This window comes from Vulpes vulpes, chromosome 3, assembly GCF_048418805.1.
Source record: "Vulpes vulpes isolate BD-2025 chromosome 3, VulVul3, whole genome shotgun sequence".
NCBI classification, from domain to species: Eukaryota; Metazoa; Chordata; class Mammalia; order Carnivora; family Canidae; genus Vulpes; species Vulpes vulpes.
This window is the reverse complement of record NC_132782.1, coordinates 15,493,075-15,518,916: the sequence shown is the minus strand read 5'-3', so window position 1 is coordinate 15,518,916 and position 25,842 is coordinate 15,493,075. Positions and strand designations below refer to the sequence as shown.

Below are 25,842 nucleotides of genomic sequence, written 5' to 3'. Positions count from 1 at the left end.
TGGCTCAAGGCGTGATCCTGGGATCTGGGATCAAGAACCTCATGGGGCTCCCTGCTTCTCCCTCTGCCTCTGTGTGTCTCTCATGAATAAATAAATAAATCTTTTTTAAAAATTGCTAAGAGAATAAATCTTAAAAATTTTCATCATTAGAAAAAGGTTTGTAATTATGTGCAGTGACGGATGTTAACTAGACATACTATGGTGATCATTTCACAACATATACAAATATATCATTATGTTGTAATTAGTTTCATTATACCTGAAACTAACATAATGTACATCAATTGTATCTCAATTAAAAAAAGGGATAGGAAAAGAAAACCTAAGTGAATTTCCTTATAATCAGGGAGTGGGGTAAGACCTGAGTGAAGGTAAGTCAAATGGCAGAATTAATAATTGAAAAGATTAATATATTTTAAAAACTGGATGGCAAAAAATCATAAAGTAAAAACACATTTGACAATCTAATGAAATATATTTGCAACTTATAATACAAAGGGCTAATATCTATAATCCATAAACATGTTTTTTAAATGAAGAGGAAAAAGACTAAAAACTCAATGTTTAGAAGTGGGCAACAGATAAAAAGTTCCCTAAAAGAAATGCAAACAGGCATGAATGTAAGATAGAGGTCTCTGAATTGATCACATAGTTTTTCATTAGGAAAAATTTAAGTTTTATAAAATTAAGGTTAACGAATCAAGGGGGAAAAAGGCAATCTTTAAATACTGAGGCAAATGAGTCTCACTATAAATCAAGTTGATGGCATAACAACACAAGAATAAAAGTTACTTCAAATGACTTAAAAACAGTATTTTGCCTGTATATCCCTATATTCTAGGTCAAAAGAACTTAAGAGTCAGTAGTAATAGCATTTTAAAAATAATTATAGTTATACTGTAGGTGATGGAAGTAATAATAGAGTTAGTATCATTGTGAACCTAGATTTTCAAAATAAGAGAAAAAAGATGCACATGACAAAAAAGTTAAGAAATAAAATATAACTTTGCAATCTTCCATTTGAATTACAAATACCAGTAAGAACTAAAGATCTTTTTCTCACTAAAAAAGAGAGAAAGAGAAAGAGACTGATTTCTGGGGCATCTGTGGCTCAGTTGGTTAAGTGACCAACTCTTGATTTCAGCTCAGGTCATGATCTTGATGCTGAGATCAAGCCCTGTGTATCTGGCTCCACACTCAGTACAGAGTCAGCTTGTCATTCTCCCTCCCCCTCTGTCTCTCCTCTTGTCTGCTCTCTGTCTCTCTCTCTAAAAATAAATAAATCTTTTTAAGAGAGAGAGAGAGAGAGAGAGAGATCCTAGCTCTGTCCACTGGAATGGCCTACAAGCCTAAAAATAATTATGATAATACAATAGCTATAAATACCCCTTATCATCCTGATTGTGATCTCTAAATACCATTTCCCATTAAAAGGAACTACACAGAAAAATGGCTGATGCCAGGTAGAGAGTGCAAAATGTACAAAATAAGCCTACATTAACTTATTGTGCCAGAAAGCAGGGATATTATCAAAGACTACTTGGATCATGTAAAAATACACAGGGATTCTCACTAACCTAAAAGGGAGCAATATACACATCTTCGAATTGGTGTTTTTACTTTCTTTGGGTAAATACCTAGAAGCAGAATTGTTGGATCGTACGGCAGTAGTTCTATTTTTAATTTTCTGAAGAACCTCCATAGTGGCTACACTAGCAATGTGTAAGGGTTCCCTTTTCTCCACAATCTCGCCAGCACTAGTGAAGAGATTTATGCACCCCTGGTTCACTGCAGCATTATTTACAATAGCAAGACATGGAAGCAACCTAAGTGTCCATCGATAGATGAATGGATAAAAGATGTCAAATATGTGTACACACACACACACACACACACACACACACGCAACCATAAAAAAGAATGAAATAAAAAAAAAAAAAAAAGAATGAAATCATGCCATTTGTGACAACATGGATGGACCTAGAAGGTATTACACTAAGTGAAGTTAAGTCAGATGGACAAATCCTGTATGGTCTCACTTATTTGGAATCTAAAAAACAAAACAAGCAAGCGGACAAAACAAAACAGAAATAGACTCACAGAGGAAACAGACTGATGGTTACTAAAGTGGAAAGAAGTTGAGGATAGGTGAAATAGGTGAAGGGGAGTAAGAGGTACAAACTTCTAGTTATAAAATAAGTCATGGGGATATACAACATAGGGACTATAGTCAATATTGCAGTAACTTTGTATAGCGGCAGATGGTAACTAGACTTATGGTGGAGATCATTTTGTAACGTACAAAAATACTGAATGTCTATGATATACGCATAGTTTTGATGCAATTATCCTTCAATAAAAATAATAAAGTAGGACAATTTGCACTGGAAAGAAGAATGGCAAAAATGGAGTGAACACATCAAATACATAAAAATGATAAGATCATCAAATAAATAACCATGACTTTTTGGTCACCACTGGAAGTTGCTACAGCATCAATTCATTTCTTTGAAAATTTATAAACTGGGAAAAATCAAGCATTCATCCTACCAAACTATACTTCAGGGTAACCAAATAGATGATATGGGGAAGTTTTCCCATAAATTAAAAAATCATTCCTAGCTAATAAATCAGAAGTGAGATTTTGTTTTGTTTTGTTTTGTTTTGTTTTAAATCACTCTTTTCAAGTATCTAATGAAATACCAGATTTAGGCAGGAATGAATCATCAGGGGTTACAATACTGGGTGTGACTGATGGGGAACTTTACAGTAAAGGGATCAGACTAAGGTTACCTGAACCCACTGATCAATTCTGACATAAAAAGAAGGGCAATCAGCCATTGTGCACCTCCATTCAAACTTTTTAACTGCATAAAAATTAATGGGATTCTTTTAAACATTTTCTCAGATGGTATGAATTGTTAGGCAATTTTTACAGAAAGTATAATGGTAAACATTTTTTATTTTTTAATATATTTCTGTGTTTAATAAGGAAAATTCACACATTCATAAAGAATTTTACTATTTTAATACTTGACCTGTTTCTCAAAAACAGTTTTAATTGACTTTAATCTCTCAATAATACTTACTGTGAGTTCACCTCTTCTACTAATTGCGTAAGCTTTCTCCAAGGGTTATACTCAGAATCAATGCTATAAAGTCGCATGTGCAAGGCTAATACATGGAACAGCTGATCTAAACAAAATGAAAAAAGGGTAATTAGAAAGTTCACGTAATCCTTCCAGAGCAAAATTCAGACAAAATTTCTAGCTAATTCACATGGAAATATTTTCCATCCTCCTAATTATAATTCACCAAGTTTAAGTATCAACTACTTCACACTTTCTTTTAAGGTAAATTCTGAAATATATATCCAAATAATTTCTACTGGAATCTGGACTAACCTTATGCTCAATCTTAATACTGGAATGGTTTGTCTTCCTCGTCTCCTGTCACAGACCTACTTTTCCTTGGCTTTATGCATCAGATTTGACAATTGGCACTCTTGTGGCCATCTCCTAACGAAGATTTACTATTATCAATACTCTAATCTGAGTGATACTGACAATGACATCGACATAAATCACTGTTAGATGAAATTCTTTATGTAATATCTTCCCCTGTATCCTCTTTAGACTGAATTGTGACTTCACTATCTTTTGATTCAACATGAAGAAAAAAACTGAAATAAAACAATATTACTTAACAATTATTCCAGCTGTTTTCATTTCTTCTGTCTAAACTATAATAATCTACAAGTCTTAACTTTTTCTTTTTTAAGATTTTATTTATTTATTCATGAGAGACACACAGAGAGAAGCAGAGACATAAGCAGAGAGAGAAGCAGGCTCCTCGCGGGGAGCTCAATGTGGGACTCGATCCTGGTACCCCGGGATCACGCCCTGAGCCAAGCCACCCAGCTTGGTCCCAAGTCTTAGCTTTCAACAAAATTCTGTTCATGACATTTGGGGAAAAAAGACTTTTTCTTTAAAATTTTAAAATCAAGGCAGCCCCGGTGGCGCGGTGCTTTGGCGCCGCCTGCAGCCCAGGGCATGATCCTGGAGACCCTGGATCGAGTCCCATGTCGGGCTCCTTCCATGGAGCCTGCTTCTCCTCCTGCCTATGTCTCTGCCTCTCTCTCTCTCTCTGTCTCTATGAATAAATAAATAAAACCTTAAAAAAATTTTTTTTAAGTCATTCAGAAGAAAATCCTAAATTTTACTTTCATATCACATGTCCTTTTTTGGTGGCAAAAATGATAAGGAATGGATTAGATTATCCTGTCACAAATATTCAAAAACATATGTGACTCAAAAAGTCATTTTTTAGAAAGTCAGATAATACTTTCTGACATATGACTAAAATTAACTCTTATAATCAGACAGAAAAAAAGCCAAATAACACAAGTATATTGTCACTTATTCTCTAAATTAAAATAATCAAAACAAAACAAGGTTTTACTTCTCAAGGCAACTAACTTAGAAATCAATATATTTTAGATTAATTTAAGATCCACCAATATGATTTTTGTGTGGGGTCGTATAGCAATAGAAGGGGTAATAGTAGTAGTAGCTGTAGTTTTGGGAAGCTTTTGTAAGACATATGAGTGCTATAAGATGAACAAAGTAAGTATTCCACTCTGGAGCAGGTAGAGAAAATAGGAGGTGGGCAGGGGAACTGAATCTTAACACTGGACATAACTGTAAGTTTCAATCTCATCTCTCTATAACAAATAGAATGTAAATACCTTAACCTGCTTCACCTCATGCAGCAAGTCAACGTACAGTATAAAGCCTTTCTTAAAATTTCTTCATCCTACTAATAGTCCACATTAGCTGAGTATTTGTTACATGTCAAGCGCTATTTTGAAATCATTTAATATAGATTACCTCAATTACTTTTCACAAAAATTCTACCAGGTAGGTAATATTGTTATCCCCAGTTTTGAGAACAGTTAAGTTTCCCAGATTTCCAGTTTTTCAGTAAACTGGTTCAACTAATACCACTGACAACAGGAATGTTTTCAGCAGAGAAATAAAATGATGAAAGATATACTGGTCATTTTATTTCAATTCAATTCCACATAAAAGATTGTTTCTCCCAAGTACATAATTTATAGCAAAAGTCTCTAAAACCTGAAAGTGTTTTTTAAAAAACAAAAACAAAAACAAAAAAACGACATGAATTCCTTGAATGGAAAAATATTAACTCAAATTGCAAGGTGAAGAGTTTTAGATTTTTTTACACAGGTATTAAATGAATTAAAGAGCTGTTTTTAGTATTTCCTTTCATGATGAAAGTCAATTATCAGGGAGTTTTTCTGATTTAATCAAAAGCATATAAGTTGCAATTTTACTAACTTGTTTTGCATTGAAACTATGGTGGCATAGAAAAAAAATGCTGCAATTTATCTATTTTCCTGACCTCTACCATAATTAAAGAAATACAAACGTTGAAGGAAACTTTTTCATCTCTTCTATGTCCTCATTTCTGCAGATGAGGAAAAAGACCCAAAGAAAGGAAGAATAACCTTGCCTGATCACCTTATTACTTACTGGAAAAGCTAAGAATACAGTTGAAGATTTGCTACTTCCTTGCTATTTCTACCACTCTCGTTCTCCTTGGGGGTTTTATGATTGAAAGAAAAACGCAAAATTCCTTTCCTAACACGAACACATCCCTTTCCACTGTTATGGAAAACTGATGCTGTAACCATGAAGTATCTTCTAAAGTTATTAATACAATATATAACAAGAGTCTTTTGCTGACTTTAGAGCTGAAGAATATCTAATGAGGTACATCTATCTTTGAAAAACAATGCTAGAAATTGCAAGTAACTTCAGTAGGAAACAGAGAATTGGCCAAATAACAATCAATACCTTTCATTATTTATTCTATGTTTTCAAAATTTAGTCTGAGGGCTATCTATCAATAAGAATAAATTCTCACTTAGCAGTAAAAATATTTCTTATACTAAAACAAATATTGACAGTAGTAGATATAGGATAAGGAGAACCTATGTCATAATCAAAAAGTTAAAAACTAAAACTAATGGGAAAACATTTCTTAAAGTTTTATTTCTTTAAGTAATCTCTACATCCACACGGGGCTCAAGCTCACAACCCCAAGATCAAGAGTTGCATGCTCTTCCGACTGAGCCAGCCAGGCACCCCCAAAAACATCTAAAATATCAACTGTTTGTATGATATTTTAAAAGTTGAAAAATAATTATATCAAGAAATCATATTATTAAATCTTGAATAACAACAGTAAAAAAAAAAAAAAAATAGATAACTTCTTTTCCGGAACAACATGTTTTAAAATTCTAGAACCACATTTATAAAAGCATTTCAGAAATGAGAAACATCACTAAATTTATTTAGAGGTGTGCTAGATTTCAACATGTGTATAGGAGGCAAGAATCCAAGCTCTATACTGATCATATGTTCTTGGACAAAAAAACCTTAGTTTTATTATCTGTAAAACAGGAATAATACCACCTTTCTGGCCTGTTATATAGCAATAATAGTTATAGTAATAGCATATATCTGTAGTGTGTAGATAGGTGTGCTTACATATATATATATATGTGCATATATATATATATATATATAAAGTTTGCAAGAATAAATTCCAAATAATAAATTTAATATTTCTAAACTTGAGATATCACAATTAAAATCAGAAATTATGGCATTACAAATATCAGGTCTCCACATAAAACTACTCCACAAAAAATATTAATATATATATTTTTAAGTCTCTTCTCTCTCTTCCCCTGAACTTTTGGTACTACTCGTCCCTGGTTCTACCCTAGTTGCTTCTCAGTTACTTTTATGTGTTCTTCCTCTGTTAAACGTTAAAAGGTAACATTCTCCACAAGGAAAGAAAAAGGAGCCCTTCTTTGGTTCTCTTTCCCTCTCATTCTGCACATACTACTTCAACAAATTTAACTTCCATGTCTACTTATGTTTACAATTCACAAATTTCTCTAGCTCTTCAATGTTCAAAAGGCACCACAAAATCAATATATCCAAAAATAAACTGATTATATAGCCCAATGTTATCTGGGATGCAAAGTTCAGTTCTTCTTATAGTTCCTATTTGGGGTAATGATATCACTGCCCTTACAAACACCAAACAAACAAACAAACAAACAAACAAAACCCAAAACCAACAAGCAAAACAAAACAAAATACTTGGGAACTCAAATCCAACATCCTTGCCCTCCAAAGAAAACTGATTATCAATCCCATAGGTTCTACCTCCTATGATCCACCCTCTTCTGCTTCACTCCACCGCTACATCATTTCTCAACTGGATTACTCAAGAATGCTCATTCAGCTTCAGGCCTTTCATTTCACTCTCTCCCAATCCTTGGAAACAGTAAGTCCATCACATTATCTCATAACTGGCTGGTAAAAACCACTGAAGGAACAGATTTTGAAAGCTCTTCGTGAGCTAACCTCTAACTTTTATTTCTTAACCTTCTTTCCTCTTCTTTCCAAGTATTCCCCAGTGTGTCATGTTGTCTCACTCTGTCTCTGCAAGCTGTTCTCTCAGCCTAGAATAGTACATTCTTATTCTCCAGGCAAACTTGATTCATCTTTCAAGAGCTAGTTCAAATGGTCCTCTGTAAAGTTTTCACTAATACCATAACTGAGACAGATGTAACCATTCCTTGCTTTATACATTATCTATACCTTGAGTTAATCCTATTTTATCACTTCTTATATAGTCCTGTAATTATTTTCACAGGTTTTTCTTTCCCATTAATGGTGAGAGCTCCCTGAAGAAGACTATTGTGTCCTTTCCTCTTTTGTACTTCCTAGGCTAGCGTAGTGCTTGGTATATAGCAGGATTTTGTTTAAGTATGCTGAATATTATGAATAAATCAGCAATCCTATAAAAAAAAATCATACAATATAAGCATAAAATTCATGAAGGATTTATACTCTTCCTTTTCTGTCATAATGACACACTGGCTCAGTAACCAAGAAGTAGGCCAATTAATCAGCTCTAATTTTATTGCCCCAAAGAGACTAAGCTCTCAACTCTAACAACTAGAGCAGTGCTTGACCTATTTGCTCCCACCATCTTCTTCCCCCTGTTGGTTGTTCTGACAACTCACTTGGGACAAAGAATTCTATTTTCTGTAATACCAAATCAACTTCTTTATAACTGTGACAAATCTAAAGCATTACAATGTGCTTCATCACAAGACAGACATGTCCTTACTAAAACAGAAAACACCACTGAAAGACTGGTTTGTCCTTAAAAAAACAAAACAAAAAACAAAAAACAAACAAACAAAAAAAAACACCCTATGACTTAATTATAAGAACTCTTAGCTGGAAGAAAAAGGTAAGTTTTAACAATTCCTTCAATCTTTATCAATATTAAAATAACCAGCAATCTAAAACTGGTAGATTACTTCTTAGTAGAACTCATGTCATTAAGACAGAAATATATATTAAGGAGTTGTCCTAAAGACTTTCATAAGTTGGTTCCATGTTAAATTGTACCACTGTTAAAATTTACTTATAGTAAACCTTAACTGCGTCTGTGTTTCAGATCATTCAAGATTTTAGTCCTATCAGTGCAGTTATCCCTGATTAAATAACTGTCAATGAAAAAAACAATTAGCCAAATGATTCTCTGAACTACCACAGGGGTGAAAAAAACTATCAATTTCTCTATAAATTACCAATCAAAGTAAGGAAATGGTTCTGACCAATTTATCCAAGGTGAATACACTAGGTGTAGGTATACTCCTTTTAGAGCTGAGTCAGCTAACCCTAGTTCCTCTACACACCCAAGAAATTAGCTACAGAAAGATAGGAAAAGGCTCCTCAAATAAAGTCTGGGAACAACTCTAAGAAGAAAGGAAGATCTGCAGCTCTGGTTCCCAAGAAACAGAAAGTTCACGTCATGGGGCGACAGGAGCTGACTCATCTTGCCCCATTCCATTCCTCATCACTCCATGTAAGGCAGAGCAGGGAAGAAAGTATCAATCATGGTAGGAATTTTGAAGGGTCAAGAAAAAATTTGGTAATAAGAAAATAATATATATAAAATACTTCAGTTTCATATATAAACTAGATGTTAATGTATGTACATAGATGTGTATATATACTTTTGTTTTATTTTTTACCATTTAATTTCTTAAGTTAACCACGATAGTTATGTCAGATAGTCAGCACAGCTATCATCATCCCCATTTTCACAATAAGGTAAAAAATTAGGTGACTTTCCTAAAGTCCAAAAGATAACAAACAGGACTAAATCCAGATCTTACAACTCAATGCTCCTTCCAGCACTGTATCCTATGTTGCTTCTAGTCAATGAAGGCACATACAAGATTGGGGATAAATAAGCAGAGCTAAAAAAAAAAAAAAAAAAAAAAAAAAAAGCAGAGCTTTGCTTAGAAGATGTTTTATTCCCCCATGTGAGTATGGGAAAATGTGAAAGGAAAACGCTATCTTTAGTACCTTCCTGCTTTCCATGCTGTTTTCTTCTCCTGCCTCCCCGAGTTCCTATGTCTCTATTCCCAGGCACACTATGCTATCACTCTCTGGTCACCTCAGGTATCATAGCATTAGTATTAATTTCATGGAACTGTTTTCCTTCTACTTTTAAGGTTTAAATGACTGGCACCCTACCACTTTACATTTATAACATTGCTTGGAACAATATGGGGAGAGGTACAAATCTACTTTTACACATAGGTAGTAATAGGAAAGGTAAAGAAAACATTGGTTCTTAGGAATCCCAATTTCCTCCTTGCCAAAAAGGACACACTCCATGAATCCAGTTCTTATTTGAGTACCTCATTTAAAACTGAGGAGCAGGAGTTCTAATCATAGTCCAGAAGAAAGGAGATGCCCTGCCCTAAACCTAAGAAGATCTGAGGACCCCCATGCCCTGATAGTGAAAATTATTAACTGTGGTACCTAGTTCCTGGAATATACAAATCATAAACTAAGGAAGGTTTGGCTACCTGGCCACAAAACATAGAAACGTCAGAATGGCTTTAAAGAAGAAAGCCACTTCTTTTAGCTCAGATTTTTAAGACATACCCTTATCCCTCTAATCCAGGCTTCCCCAAATTAACAATGTATTTTGCTCCCAATAGATAAACTATATCAATCTTTGGGAATAAATCCCATTCTGATCTCACCTCATCTCTGAACAGGTCAATAGAACATCTGTTAAGCCCTTTTAAAAAAGGCTGAACTAAAAATTAACTTTTATCTTGCATCTGGTCTCCTTACCCACACATATCTGTACACAAATTTGATAAAGGTAGTGTTGAAATAGTAGAAATAGTAACATCAAAATTTATAAGGTATGAAGACCTGACACTGAGTTCTTACAACAATCTTTTGGTTGGGTACAAGGAAGAGAGAATCCATGAGGCAAAACAACTTGCTCCCAAATCATCTGCCTATTCATAAAGAATACAATCAGAAGGCAATTTCTATATTTTTTATATTAATTTACACATTTTGACTATTATAATGATTTGGTGGCCAAATTTTCCACCAAATTTTACGGGGTAACAAAAAGAATAGAACAAAATTGTGATTCAACTCATTTGTAGGATTCATAATTTTTAAATCTAATAATAGACCTTAATAAACCATAGATATCAGAATTTTACCACTGTTAGAGAACATGGTCAAACTACTTAGAAGGAATTTTGTGATCCTACTCAACAGTATCTTCATGCAGTCTTACAGTAGGATGAAGTCAACATCAAATAGTACTTCTAACTCTGAAATCAACCAAAATTCATTCTTCAAGCAATTAAAATTATTTTAAATTGCCTGCATATATCTAAGCTGGATTGCTTCCTATAAATAACAAATAGGGGCAGTTATTCACCACATGCATCATTTCTTGATGAGATCATAAATTATATCAAAATTAAGTTAGAGCCCCGCAATGAAAATGTCAAAGGAAAGGTCTGCCATAACCTCTCGACTAAAGTTTGATTTTTAATCTCTCTATAAAATCATGAAATTCATTTGTAATGTGAACTGTCGCTTCTTAAACTACAGTAATATGCAGATAGCCTCAGAACCAAAGATACATAAAGATGTTGTTTACCTAAAGACAGATATTTTTTTAAAAACTATCCTCAATATTAACAATTTATCAAATGACATCTCTTCCCTCCACTCCTACCACAGCCACTGTTTTCAACAATTTCTACTTGAGAAATACACTAGGATCATCATGGCAAAAAAGTGTTGAAAGCCTGTTAACTTCATTGGAATCTATGGTGCTCCATATCTACCTTCAAATCACTTAAATAAAGAAATTAACTAATTTTAATAAAACATTATTCTTATTAAAAGGTCATGCCTTCAATTTTTGTATCTGTTTTGTCCTACATCTATTGCTAACAAAATTGGTGGTATTTTTTAGTGTATATACCAATTTGCAACAAAAATCCTAAACTCACTTATCTTTTATAGTCATGTTCAAAAGCCTTACTGATTTTACCAGCTAAATATGATCTCAAACAAGGGGGAACCAGTCGTATACTAGTGAAAAATAAAAGGAAACCCAACTGGTATTCAAGAAAGAAGGAATCAGGACTTGAGAAAATATCTGAAGGAGTGCCCCAAAACAAAAATAGGAAACTCAGTGAAAGGTTAACAAAAGAAAATATAAAATCATAGGAGTGTTAGTGGGTATAGCCTGGAAAGATCCCAAGGCAACAGTATATAGTAAGATGTTTTTTACTAAGTCCATGGATAAAATGTCTTAAAAATTTATGTCCTTTGGGATACTTAAGGGCAAGGGATATGTCTTACATAACTGAATTTACAGTCAGAAGGGCTGGGTTCAAGTGCAAGCTCTGATATTTTCCAGTTGTATGACTTGGCAAGGCAATCACTCTGAGCTTCAGTTTCCTGTTCCATGAAAAAGAGATAACACCTATTTCACATGGTCGTTTCGAAGACTAAATAATTTATGTGAAAGTACTTCACAAACTTTAAAACTACAAATGTAAGGTATTATTAAAATACCATAGTATGCTGCTTTTTTACTTTTACTCATTTTTTACTTTGGAAGATTTCCCAGATACATATTTAGGAATAAACTTTTATTATGATTGGATACTGGTCACTTTACTTCAATTCTTAAAAAATTTGAACATGTAAGTGCTGAATGACACTGTTCTACTACAATTTTATTTTTCAATATAAATTTGGCCAGTAATATTTTTCGCTTTCATTGTTATAGAAAGAGCAATCTTCTCCCCCTCTCCCTGTATGTGTGTGTACATATGTGTCTATCCATAAGGATCTATCAGGCATTATTCAAGCCATTCTTGACAAAATTTATGTTTTCTTGACTAACCTTCAATTTTATCACGAAGTTGTAATGGAACATTACTCCAAAGTGTAAGTTCCATATCAATGGCTTAATTAGTGGAACATTTTCTTACTCTTTCCTCAAAATATTATGAAAAGATAAAAAGACTTTAAAAATGAGATATTTAAGAGGAAACAGAGAGCAATAAATAGAAACAGGAAAATACTGACCTATGAGGAGTCTCTAGAGAAAAGAGAGAAATTTTGTTTAATAATATCATTAAAGTTCTACTAGAAGATGGAAAAAATGAAATATTTGATTTAAGGTCCTAAGACACACCATCAATTTAAGTTCTGGTTTCAACAAATCAGGTTTGAGTTAGGCTTATGTAAATAACAAATATATTAAGTTTATTTCTACATTTGCAAAACAGTGGGATTTTATACAACATATATTCTACATTAGGATAATGTATAAGCAATTGAACAATAATAAATCATATGGAAAATAAAAATAAAAACCATCATGTTGTACAACCTAAATATATACAACTATATATGTCAATCATACTTCAATAAGGTTGGGGGAAAAAAGGACTAACATAAATCATAAGAAAAAGAAAACTGAAAATCATATTAAATTTAGATTTAGGATGATCTTCATCAGGATCTTTTCTATACCGGCACATTATGATTGCTTATTCATAAAGAGGAAAATAAAAAGAAAGTGGAAGTAACAATTTAATAATTGAAATTAAAATTAAGGATGATAATTGAAGTAGTTGCTGCTAGAATTTTTTACTACTATTTTTAAGATTCTCTATAAATTCATTATTTACAAGTCTCTGGATAAATTTAAGTACCTCAGAGGAAAAAAAAATGAAGTAGAGTTTTTTAACATAAAACTGAAATTCCTTTACTAAATGCTTTCTAATATAACAGTTTCTGGAATATTAATAGCCAATGCCAAACAACAATTAAGAATAAATTAATAAGAAAAAGTAACTTAAATAAGTGAACTTACAGTTTTTGCTAATTCACACAGTATAGAAGCTAAAACTCCTTTGTATCAACAACTTCTCCCTTAAAACAATACTAAATGACTGAGTATATGTATGGTTTCAGGATATACAAAAGTCAGTAAATACTAAATATTCAGTAAAAAATAACTTCCAAAACCTTACATTTCTAGGAATCAAGTGATAACCCAAAATAAAATATCAAAATCTAATGCAACTAGTAAGAATTTTAAAAGTAACTCGGTTGAAACTTCACATAAGTTTGTACCTTAACATTAAAAATTTCAAAAAAAGGTATCTGGGTAGTTCAGTCAGTTTAGCATCCAACTTCTGATCTCAACACAGGTCTCAATCTTAGTCATGAGTTCAAGCCCCATGCTGGACTCCATGCCCACTGAAAAGCATGGAGCTCACTTAAAAATTAATTAATTAAAAATAGAAATAAAGTAAAATAAGTACTTCAGAGCTTTGCTTTGAAATCATCCTAAAATCACATACATATTCTCACAATAATACGAATATTTTTGAAAAATCTGTATGTTGGTAATTTTTAATTACTAATATTTTTAGCATTTAAGAAAATATAATCATTTTTCAGAAGAAAATATTATGTATTTTAAACAATTTTTATTTCCTGTACCAATTATGTTAAGGTAACATTTTAACTCTAGTGATTTGGGACCAATAACTAGCTATACCTGACATTAAGTAACATTACCCCTAGTATTCACATTAATTTTCTTGTTGGCTAAATAGTGATAGCTTCAAAATCATGCTCATGAAAAATCTACATTAAAAAAAAAAAAAAAGAAAAATCTACATTAAGTTCCAAATAAAACTTCTCTCAAACTTACAAAAAGTATTAAAGAACATGCTCATTTTACAATATAAAGTATATTCATTAATAAAAGCAAACATCCATAGTTTTAATATATTTTAATGCTCACATCAAAATACAGCACAAATACCTTCATTAATAACAACAGCACTGTATCTATTACAGGAATCTGTAGGCAACAAAAATTATTTATAAAAAGATTTTCTTAAATCCAATGTACAACTTTTCTAAAAGAATTTAAGTTTGAAGGTAACTTTTTATAGCTAAGAATACTATATTGTTTAATTTTGAGCCCATGTAAATCTGATCTATTGGTATGGAATTTATTTACACTGAGTAATCATAGTATAGAAAGAGCTAAATATTCATATGATTCTATGAAGTATAAGATTAACCATAAAACACATTAATCACCATTAAAACTGAATATTTATAACATAAATAGATTTGAAACTACATCAAAAGATCACTTTGCCTGTATAGGCTTTCAAAAATGACATAATTAAAAATGTTTTTAAAATAAAAATGTTATAAATTTAGCACTGTTTACTACTTACTTAAACAAGACCTTTTGCCAGCTGTGCTTGCACCACCTGAACACAAATTGCCTCCCCGATGAATTAATTCAAGTTCCAAATTGGTTCTGTAAGTAAAGCATTTAAATATATCTCAATTAGGCTGAAGCAATACCTTTTAATTCCTGTTACTGATATGTCTGAGTCAACCTAAATAATAAAGTTGAAGAGCTTTATGAATAGCTTACATAATATCTGTAATAATATTTTATCTAATATTTAGAAATAAATATATGTTCATATTATAACCTTATACGTTCATATTATATGTTCATATTATAACCTGCAAAACTGCACATCATGATATAATTGTTGCACAATCCCAAATGTTGGCAAATACTAAAAACTGGGCCTTAAGGAAAAGAACAGCAACACATTTCATAAACCTGCACATGAATCTGATGAAAGAGTTTATACCCAAATGTTAGCCATTGAGTGGTTACTGTCATATAAAATACAAGGGCATACCAACTTTCTATCAGAGAAATGGTTATCACTCACTGGAGCTTAAATGGTAACTAGAAATCAATATTACACAAAATCACTAACATCAAAATAGCTATGAAAAACACATTATCATTAACAGTAGTAGTCTCTTCTATAGACTTCTAAAATTAGTTTTATTAAAGTAGACCGTGTAACCACTGACATTGCTAAACATCAATAAAGTTCACATAGATTTGAAATTATAATATATTTAGCAATCATTAGCTTACAGATTAGTAATAATTAGTAAACTGACATTTTAAAAATCAAATTGATGCAAAATCTAAAGATTTACTTATAAACAATGAAGTAAAATAGCCAATGAATTTTGCCAGAATACATGAGAATTCTAAGTGATAAAATGCTTGTATTTTTATTTCAACAATATTAATAAACTTAACACACCTTTTTTGCCACAACTAAAACTGAATAAACTAATTTATAACCAAGATATGCATTTGACACTAACAGTGAGATATCCTCACCTTAAAAAAAAGAAAAGGCAAAATTTCAAGCTTATTCTGCAAATGAATTCAAGGAAAAATATTATCCTGTGTTACTTAAAACAATTTAACTGGTTTGGGTTGTATTTTTAATATAAAATGTTTTGAAACATTATTTTCATATATTTACTTATACAATATATTTCGTATTTACTTATACAAGCAAAGTGTTAACAAAATTAATATTCTTAGGTCTGTACATTCGCCACCCATTTCTAAAGGAATGCTTTAATCCTCTCTACTGGGGTGGGGGAAAAGCAATTTAACATTGCTAATGTTCCTGCTCAGAGCTCCATCTGGTTGCTGCTGATAAGGGCATCTGTGTGACAAGGGAATTTTCCACCCTTCAGGCGATTTGCATTGCTCACTGAACTTCTAAAAACCTACCAGCAAGGAAGCAGGGACAAGGATTTCATATTAGTGGACAGAAAGCGAGCGGAGACCAGCATGTGTTCCTTCATCAAGGGAATATAAATGAGATCAATATATTTTGTTTTCACAAATCTTCTGTTGCCTAATCTGTAGAAAAAAATTAACGGCTATATTCTCTTATAAAAACTAAGATTTCCTAGATTGTACTTTTAAAAGAGCTAACCAGAAACATGATCAATTCTCACAAACAAATGTCAGAACCAGAATGTCAACTTTTTATTTTAGCACAGTTTGCAAAAATATTCATTAAAATATAAATGCATGAACAATTCTGTTTATTCAATCAGCAAATAAAATACGTTAAAGGATGACAAACATGTTATCAGGAATTTGATTTTAAAGAATACTGGAAAGAAAACTACTAAATCTAATTAATTATTTCAGATTATGGTTAGAAAATCTCCTGAAAAACATTCCTTCTGACATTAAAAAAAACGAAACAAAAAAACCCCCAAAACAAAAACCCTACCTATCCAAAGGGTTAGTATCATGTAATAATTCAGGACTTTAAAATATCAATGTCAGAAGCCCTAACCCTCAACTTTTCCTTATTTCATTTACATCAAAATTGGCCCTTTGAGACTTGCTAGAGAAAAGAACATACAAAGCATCATATGCCCCCATGTCTGATCTTCCCTCACTGTAGAAAATTCCAACATGATATTCTGTTTCTGCTCTCCTGAATGGATATAAAAATGAAGATTGTTCTCTGAGAAAAGCATACTCTACTTTTTATATTTCTAACACAAATCCATTCAAATTAGTTTGGAAAGAAAAAAAAGAATTAAAAAACCTCTGTAATTGAAACAATAATGAGAAAGACTGCTTAAAGTCTATCTTGGTGCCCATCAACATATGCCATATAAAAATTCCTCCAATTATGCTCCAGCTTCTTTTTGCATGACTAAGGTCTGCTTTCCCTTCTACTCCCCCCTACCCTCCTCTGGTATGAACTTCTATTTTTAGAGCTATAATTTAAAAAACAAATTATGTGTATACACATGTACATACAAAGACACTCAAACACACACTGGTATTAGTGGGTTTAAGGCCCGGGTCTACTGGTTGAGCAAGTTACTCAATATCTCAGAAAGAAAAAATATCTTTGCCCATACCATAGCCTATATTACATAAAACTCAGCTCAAGCTCTAACTCTTCCAAGAGTTAGAACTAATTCCCTTTTCTTGAGACAGTAAAGAAACATTCCCACATACTTTGTATTTCAATTTGTTCATCTTCCCTTTTAAAGTTCTATAGCACTTTTTTTCAATATGATCTTTTTAAAACAAACCACATTCTGTTTTATACAGATTGATATATATTGGCTTTGTCTCTCCAACTAAACTGTAAATTCCTGGAGAGCAGGTACCATTTCAGATAAAGCTTCTAAATCCCTGATGGTACATAGCAAAAGTGCTCAAAAGCACCTTAGGAACTGGCAATCTGTTTGAGTATGAAATCAATGATAAGATTCTTTTTAGTCCTTGTAGCTTATTCTCTTTCTTTTCTTGACTCGACCCTTCTATTCCCTTAAATCCAGCAGTGAAACAAAAAAAGGGGAAAGGGGAGGTGCTTTATCAAAGAATTTCTTGGTTTTTAAAAGGATTCATAATTTGGTATTTTAGCAAGCATTCCTTTTATTTTGAACATACTTAGTTTATAAAGTTTAAATGTACAATGCAACTAATGTATAAAGTAAGTTTCACTCACTCTACTGAGCAGTTTGCCCACTGTGACTTAAAGATGTCTCTCCATCTACATCTCAGTTACTTATGTTTCATTTTTTTATCTGTTTCCATGTTTCTCACCTTATACTGGCCAAGTGCCACTCATCAATACCTCTAGCCTATATGTAACCTGAGCCCAAATCCTTGGAAAAATCAATTACTAAAATTAATGTCATTTATTGTTTCAATAAAGAAATAATGAATTGGTATTTAGGTGAAGAAAGCTTTCCTCCCCCAATTAACCTTCCAAAATCCATCTGAATGACTGATATTTGCAACAGACATTTTTTTTGGAAATACAATAAAACTTGAATATAGTAATTTTGATTAATTTTATAGAAAGATATTATTCAACAATTTCTTCTCTGCTGCCCTCAAAAAATCCTCCAAGGCTTCACCATGCAAATAAAATGAAAAACAAAGAAATACTGTATTGCCCTACAAAAACAAAACAAAATAACCACCCCCCAAAAAAACCCAAACCAACCCCTCTAAAACAATTATTAAAATTAACAGCTTTATAATAAGCTACTTAACCATTAGAAATATTTTATTCCTAAACATCAAAAAATTTAAGTTCCCTAAAAAGCAAACTAAATTACTCATTCACAGTCAGGAGAAATTCAGCTCTTGGAAATAAGGGTTGTATTCCACTCAAATTACTAATATCAAATACAAATAAATGTGCACATTCTGATGAATTGTACATTTAAGAATCACAATATTTAATTTAAAAGTTAAATAACTCAAAATAAATTTACTTCTAAATATTTCACTTAAACATTTAAGCATTTTAAATATTACCAAATATTTTAATGCCTACCTTTTAGGCATGAAAATAATCATAATCTGTAATCAAACATAGTTATGAAATAAGGTTATATACTAGGCACAAGATATATATAAAGGCCTGATTTCTTCCTTGAGAAAATCAAATTCTATTCAAATAGGATGCAACATACTTTTTTCCCTAAGTTCATATTTTTATTAATTTTTAGTTAATTTGTTTTGTTTTATTTTATTTTTCATGACTAAGTAAAACTTATAGAAGGAATGCAATCTCAGTGTGAGAACTTTGCAATGGCCTGAGCAATTTTAACCAAAGGATAATGAGTTTTTTAAGGGTTATATACTTTCATTTTCAGAAGCATTATCTTGTTGCTTTAGAGTTTATCATTAGCAATCAGAGAAAAATGAGAGGAGAGAACATATCTTTTGATTCTCTATATATACCCAGAGTAAATAACATCTGATATCAGTACCTGCTTCTCTATAAAAAGAGAAAAACCAAAATACGTTGGCCTGAGAAGTCTATTAACCACAGCAAGCTATATAAGTTACTTATATATTTAAGAAAATACGAATTTATACTTTCAAAAAACAGGAATCTAAAACTTCCACTAAACTAATTTAAATCAAGTTATTTGATTTATCATACTACAGACAAATCCCATAGACAAATCATTCCTATTCAACCAGAATTTTCTTATAAGATCCTAAGAAAATAAAAAGCATAAACACATAAGCAACATAAACATAGTATTTACACACATGTACATATATACACACTCATATACAGATCTATATAAACACACACATATATACACATAAATATGTACACACACATATACACATGGCATAACTGACTTGGTCTACATTCATCTCAGTTTTCTACATTATCACAATATAGTAAAGAAGCTTTTTAAAACCTTGAAACCAGGGTAAAATTAAATCATATTCAATTTAGTTTTCACAAAAAAATGTATTTTATTACAGTATGCAGCTGGTAACTCTCCAGACACAAAATGTTGAATTGTTATTTCTTCTCCTGAAGTATTCCAGATAAATAACAATAGTTTAGGAATGTGCAGACTAGAAAGTTACTTCCCAATCCATTAGATCCTTTTACATTAAGCCATGTCCAACATTTGCATTCTTAAAGACTAGTGTTTCCTTATCTTGAGCTCTAACTTGCTTGCAATTTTCCCACTTCTGGTTCCTTTTTTCTTGTGTTCTAAAGACTACATATACTTCCTTTACTCTTGTTATCCTCTGCTCCATGAATGGGGCAGAGGGATTGGCCCTGGTGAACTGCATGCTCATATGACCTATAAAAGATGAATACAGGGAAGGAAAAAGGACAGCTATTGAAACCTTGACTCAAAGATCTGAGTTCTACTCCTGTGTGTCACTAATTTGCTGCATGACATTCAAGTTATATTAGTTCTCTAAATATATTATTAATCTAAATCTAAATCTAATATTATTGTATTAGACACTCAAGTCATATTAGATATATTACAGACATTGACATTCAAGTTATATTATTTCTCTAAATCTAAATATAATCTCTAAATCTAAATCTAATACTATTATAGTATTATTTGGGACAAAATACAAAGTATGCCTCTAGGGATATCCAGGAGTCTACAGCATCAATTCTGGCAGAATGTGTTTACAAGTTCTTCCCTATTTACGTTTTTATGGTTCTCCATTTTCATTCAATTAAGTTTTCTAAAATTCCTATCTGGAACTATTTCTTAGGTATTGAACGCCTACTCAATCAATTAAAATAATCCTACCTAATTTGAAAGATGAGAAGTATTTACCTCTGTTTTCTTGAGCCCCCTGCCAGCTACTAATAGAGGCTTAGACATGCCTGATCTCTTGCTCTGTCTCCCTTATCTGATTTTCTAAACCACTATAGGATATTACCAGATATTTTACTAGCTTAAAACAAACAAAATAAGATCTTCTTATTTACAAATTTAAAAAAAATTGAAAGTATTTAACATATTACATACAATGTTTTTGTTTTTAGTATCATCACTTTTGACAGGACTTAAACAGTGATTTCTTAACAATACCGTTTAGCCACATGCTTTGAGGTAGACATCAGTCACAAAATGTTAATAATACACTTTTCCCACATATTCTATAATAGATAATAATACTTCACCCAATACTTCATTAAGATAAAAACTTCAGAAAATGAAGGAAACCTACATTTTTATGATCCTTTGAGTAGGTTCTAAAACTAGCCATAATTTCAACCACCATAAAAATACACATCCTTTACTCAAATAAATATGAATGGCATAAATAAAACAAAAAACCAACTATTAATAATAAGTAAATTTTAAGTATATACCATGTATACCTACCTAGCAACAGAATACATAAAGAGAAAATCATTGTCTGGTGAACCTGGAGTCTTGCTATAGTCTCTATATTTTTTCTGAGTGGTATTTTTGATATCTTTCATTACAGATTCCATTTCTTTACTTAAGTTGGTTTCTGACTGTAAAAAATGCAAACATACAAATAAAGTTTATTCATATTCATTTTTTCTAATATAGTCTTAACACTACAATGTTTATCATATGAATATACTAGGAAATTAAAGTTAAAAAGTTAAAACAGATGTACTTTAGCTATCCACTATAAATATACTTAGCGCACAAAGATAAAACAGATCTGAAATATTTTCTCTTATTTTATCCTAATTCCATATTGTGATTGGTTAGCCTATAATCTGTGAACTAATCACAAACTTATATTCTAAACAAATAAATGAGATGTCATTAAAATAATATTTTAGAACAGTTTCCATGTTCATAAACAACCTTTCATTTAACTTCATATCATAAAAACTAATATTAATGTCCCTGGTTTTTTTTTTTTTAAAGATTTTATTTACTTATTCATGAGAGAAACAGAGAGAAGCAGAGACATAGGCAGAGTGAGAAGCAGACTCCCTGCGAGAAGCCTGATGTGGGATTTGACCCCAGGACCCTGGAATCACGACCTGAGTTGAAGCTAGATGCTCAACCACTGAGCCAACCAGGCATCCCTAATGTCCCTTGCTTTAAGGATATCTTAAACACATAAAAATTTAGATTTAGAAAAGAAAAAAACCACAGACTTAATAATTAGTCTTCAACTGAGAAAAGAAACTGCGGGAAGATAAATCTTTGAGTAGCTTTTAACTATGAATTTGTTTCAAAAGTCAATTAATATTTTCATAAATTTACTGCTTAAACTAGGCACAGCTATCACTTCTTTCCAAGACCATATCATAAATCTATAATGAAGGTGAAATATTTAAATATTTAAATCAAAAAAATAAATCCTACTGGATGGGATAAAAGATGGGTTCACTTACACCAAATCCCACAATAAAATAGTCTGAAGTACAGTGAATAGTTCAATTAAGTGTATGATACTTTATCTAATACACCACACATAAAATGTATGTAAATCTATAATTACACATATAGAAAGTGTGTGTATGTAAATGTATCATTTTAATCCTAATATACCTAATGGGCATATTTTTAAATGATTAGACTGTGCTTTACATTGCAAGATACATATATATGTAATTTGTTTATTTGTTTGGCTTTGCTTTTAAAGATTTCAACATCTTAAAAGAGTCTAACCATATGTAAGCTTATAGATTTCATGATCTGGAAGATGTATATTAAAACTATAACAATTTAGACTAAGGAAAGGTATACCCATTGGTAATAATTTGTTCCATTATTCCCATTTTTGTTTTTAGTAGCCACAAACAGAAGAGAAAAACATCTAAAAGCAATTGCTTTTAAATGTTTAAAGGTCCAGAGTAATTTAGAAATGGAATGAAAATGAAAGGAATGAAAATGAGAGTTGAAAGCAGAGCTGAGTTTACTAGGATATTTCTGTCTTACACTGATGCTTACTGGGAAAGCTCCCGGCCGTCCCTGCAGCTCCTCTACTTCCTTTATGAGATCTTGTATGCTTTTGTTACTAGGACGTTGCCAAAGGTTACTTTCCACGTTGCTCCCAGGATAACAAGGAAGAACACTGTTAGCAAATTGCCTACAGAGAGGACAGGTGAATTCTCCTTTGTCCACTGAGAAGCCCTGAAGAACCTGGTCATTCTAAAAGATGAAATAAACATACAGATTTATAATGCATGCCTTTACAGAAAACAAAAATTTATACCATTACATTTTATAGTAAACAAATGAACCATGCCAAAAAAAAGACATCTCTAATATATATCATAAAAACATAAACATAGTCTCTTGATGTAATGAGCATTGGGTGTTATATGCAACTGATCAATTACTAAACTTTACCTCTGAAACTAATAATACACTATATGTTAATTGAATCTAAATTTTATTTATTTTATTTTATTTTTATTTTTATTTATTTATGATAGTCACACACACACAGAGAGAGAGAGAGAGAGAGAGAGAGGCAGAGACACAGGCTAAGGGAGAAGCAGGCTCCATGCACCGGGAGCTCGAGTGGGATTCGATCCGGGGTCTCCAGGATCACGCCCTGGGTCAAAGGCAGGTGCCAAACCGCTGCGCCACCCAGGGATCCCTGAATCTAAATTTTAAAAAAAGATGTTTCTTGAAAAAAAAAAAAAACCCATAAACAAAATCTCTCATTTGACTGTTGAAGCTTATCAAATCACTGCTTTCAACATGGCAATCATGCAACGCTTGCTACCACCAAGAACTGCTTAAGTATCTTACTCTTTCCTTAGTATGAAACATTCAGATAACGATGCAAGTGATGCATAATAGGGATTCAAGATAAAGAATAACTTAAAAAGTAGGCCACATTACAGTGGATCACCTTCTCCTACCTCTATGCCCCTATTTCTACAAACTGTAGGTGACCAGTGGGAAGATTCAGTGCCCACGTTCTTTGATGGAGAACAGACAACTTTTGAGAATAAATCAAGCCTAAAAAATGTGATGTGTCTTTGTCTAACTGCCAAACACAACTGACTGGACTTCATGCAGTGAATCTGTTTAGGTTTAATGGATAGGGGAAAGATTTAGTACGAGTACTTAGAATGTAAGTGTGGTAGGAAGGGAATTAATTTAACATTCTTTCCTTTAGATGTTTCTGATAGGAAGAGGAGGAAACCAAATTTTTTAAACACAGATACATAAGCATATGTGCCTAGGAGGAAATTCTTGCTCATGAGAGACTGCTACATATGCTATCTAACCAGAAGATTTAAGGCAGGAATCCAGACTGTTATATTTGTTCCTTTCTTTTGCCTGACACCACCACAAACAGCCATTTTGCTCTTTTAGGCCATTATAATTGTGCAGTCCTAACCACTATATTGCTCTTTTTCCCAGCAGTCTCTTTCTTACTCTGCCACTAACTTAATGCTTTATCTCAAAGTATGTTTTAATGCATTAATGTAAATGTGTGAATGCTACAATATGAACATTATTACCAACAAGACAAAAATAATGAGGAGAAAAGGATACCAAGAGAAGAAAATCAATTTGCCTATGGTTACAAAGGTAATGACAATGTCAAGATCAATTTAAGTTTCCCCACTCTTAATTTAGTGCTCATTTCACAATATCTCAGATCTCAAATACGTTAGCTAAAAGAATCAAGTTCTATTTTTTACTTTTTGACATTTATTTTTTCCAGTTCTTAAAAATGTAACACCACGTGTTCTTAAATCCAATTCTACAAATATTTACTAAAGCTTCTATCATGTGTCAAACGCTGTGCCAGGTGATAGCATAAAGACTTAAGGTACTAATAATATAAAAGCAAACAGAAACAAATAAATTATAATAATAATGTGAAAAATACAACAGAGAAGGCTTCTCAGAGACTTGGGAGCTAAGTTTCAAAGATATAGAAGAAGAGCATATAGAAGGTTGGGGTGATTGAAGGACATTCTATCATAAGTTCCCCCACAGCCTTAATTTTAAAGAATACTAGATCTCCCTCCTTGCCTTAACTGAAAATAGGATTTTTCCTGAAGCCTCCCCAGAAGCTTCCTCAGGTAGGCACTGCTCATTCTCCCACACCCTCACACCTCAGTATCCTTCTCATCTGCTGGCTTGCGATCTTTACTCTTGCATTCCCCCATCTTTGTGTCTCATGTCATCTAGGGATATTACCCATTTTCTTTTCTTTTTACTGTCATCTACTGCCCTCAAATCACTGATGACTTTGGTACCTACATGAGTTTTCCTCATAGCTCCAAGTCCTACCACCCTCCTATGTTACTTCAGCATATGTGGGGATAACCAATCTTATATCTTAGTCCATCAGCTCTTTGACTTCATTAGCTCCTATGGCACTGACCTCTACTCTACTCCAGCACCTGTTACCATGACCACTCCCTTATACTAAAATGACCCCGAATTGTCCATATGTGAAAAGATTAAATCCAAACAGCTTACAGTCTGCCTGCCAATTCCTATCTCTTTTATGTTTTAGTTCCTCACTTCTCTCCCAGTTTATCAAGCCTTTCCTATTCCGCCTATACACTGTGATGTACCACTTCAAAAACTCTTTGGTTAACACTTCTCATTCCCCCCTCCATCTGTCCTTCTATCATACATATCACATAAAATCTTCATATAAAATGAATCCATTGTATGACTTCTCCAATTCTGCACTCAAATTAAGTGTTGTTAAAGAAAACTGCAATAACTTCTTGCTACCAACTCTTTCCACCTCAACTGAACCCTGAATACTTCCTGGCAATCTTTCTCCAACATCCTATGAAGAATTCTCTCACTCAATTCCAAGGTAGTTTTTCCAAACTACCTCCTCACTTGTCAAGTCCCTTCACCTATTCCAGCCTTGCCCTTTACTCTAGAAGCAAAAGCTATACCTCCAGCCTCAAAAAGAAGAGAGTCATGACAGCTCCTTCAGGTCTCTGCTTTCTTCCACCCCAATATTTATTTACTTAATAAATCCCATTAAGTCCTTCTATCCACTTTCTTCCTTCTACTCTCTTTGCTAGTATCTCCTAACTAGTCTCCCAATCATTCTGTTGCCACTATGACACACCTAATGTGAGACTCTAATTCCCAATCAAAATCTTTCAGTAATCACAATTCTCTCTCATCTTGATTCCTTCCTTCCTCCTTCTTACAC

At 32.4% G+C, this 25,842-nt stretch overlaps 1 protein-coding gene across 6 annotated transcripts in view; it reads right to left on the bottom strand.

Moving 5' to 3' along the window:
- UBR3 (ubiquitin protein ligase E3 component n-recognin 3) overlaps positions 1 to 25,842 on the bottom strand; it is a 226,700-nt gene that overhangs the window by 54,358 nt on the left and 146,500 nt on the right. For 4 of the 6 annotated variants that reach the window (XM_072751893.1, XM_072751891.1, XM_072751895.1 and 1 more), the window contains 4 exons: positions 22,623 to 22,835; positions 21,075 to 21,211; positions 14,744 to 14,829; positions 3,090 to 3,195 (listed from right to left, as the gene is read on the bottom strand). In XM_072751893.1, coding sequence (XP_072607994.1) covers positions 3,090 to 3,195; positions 14,744 to 14,829; positions 21,075 to 21,211; positions 22,623 to 22,835 — 542 coding nt within the window. The remainder of the gene's footprint in view (positions 1 to 3,089; positions 3,196 to 14,743; positions 14,830 to 21,074; positions 21,212 to 22,622; positions 22,836 to 25,842) is intronic. The other 2 variants (XM_072751894.1, XM_025994075.2) reach the window with 1 other exon arrangement.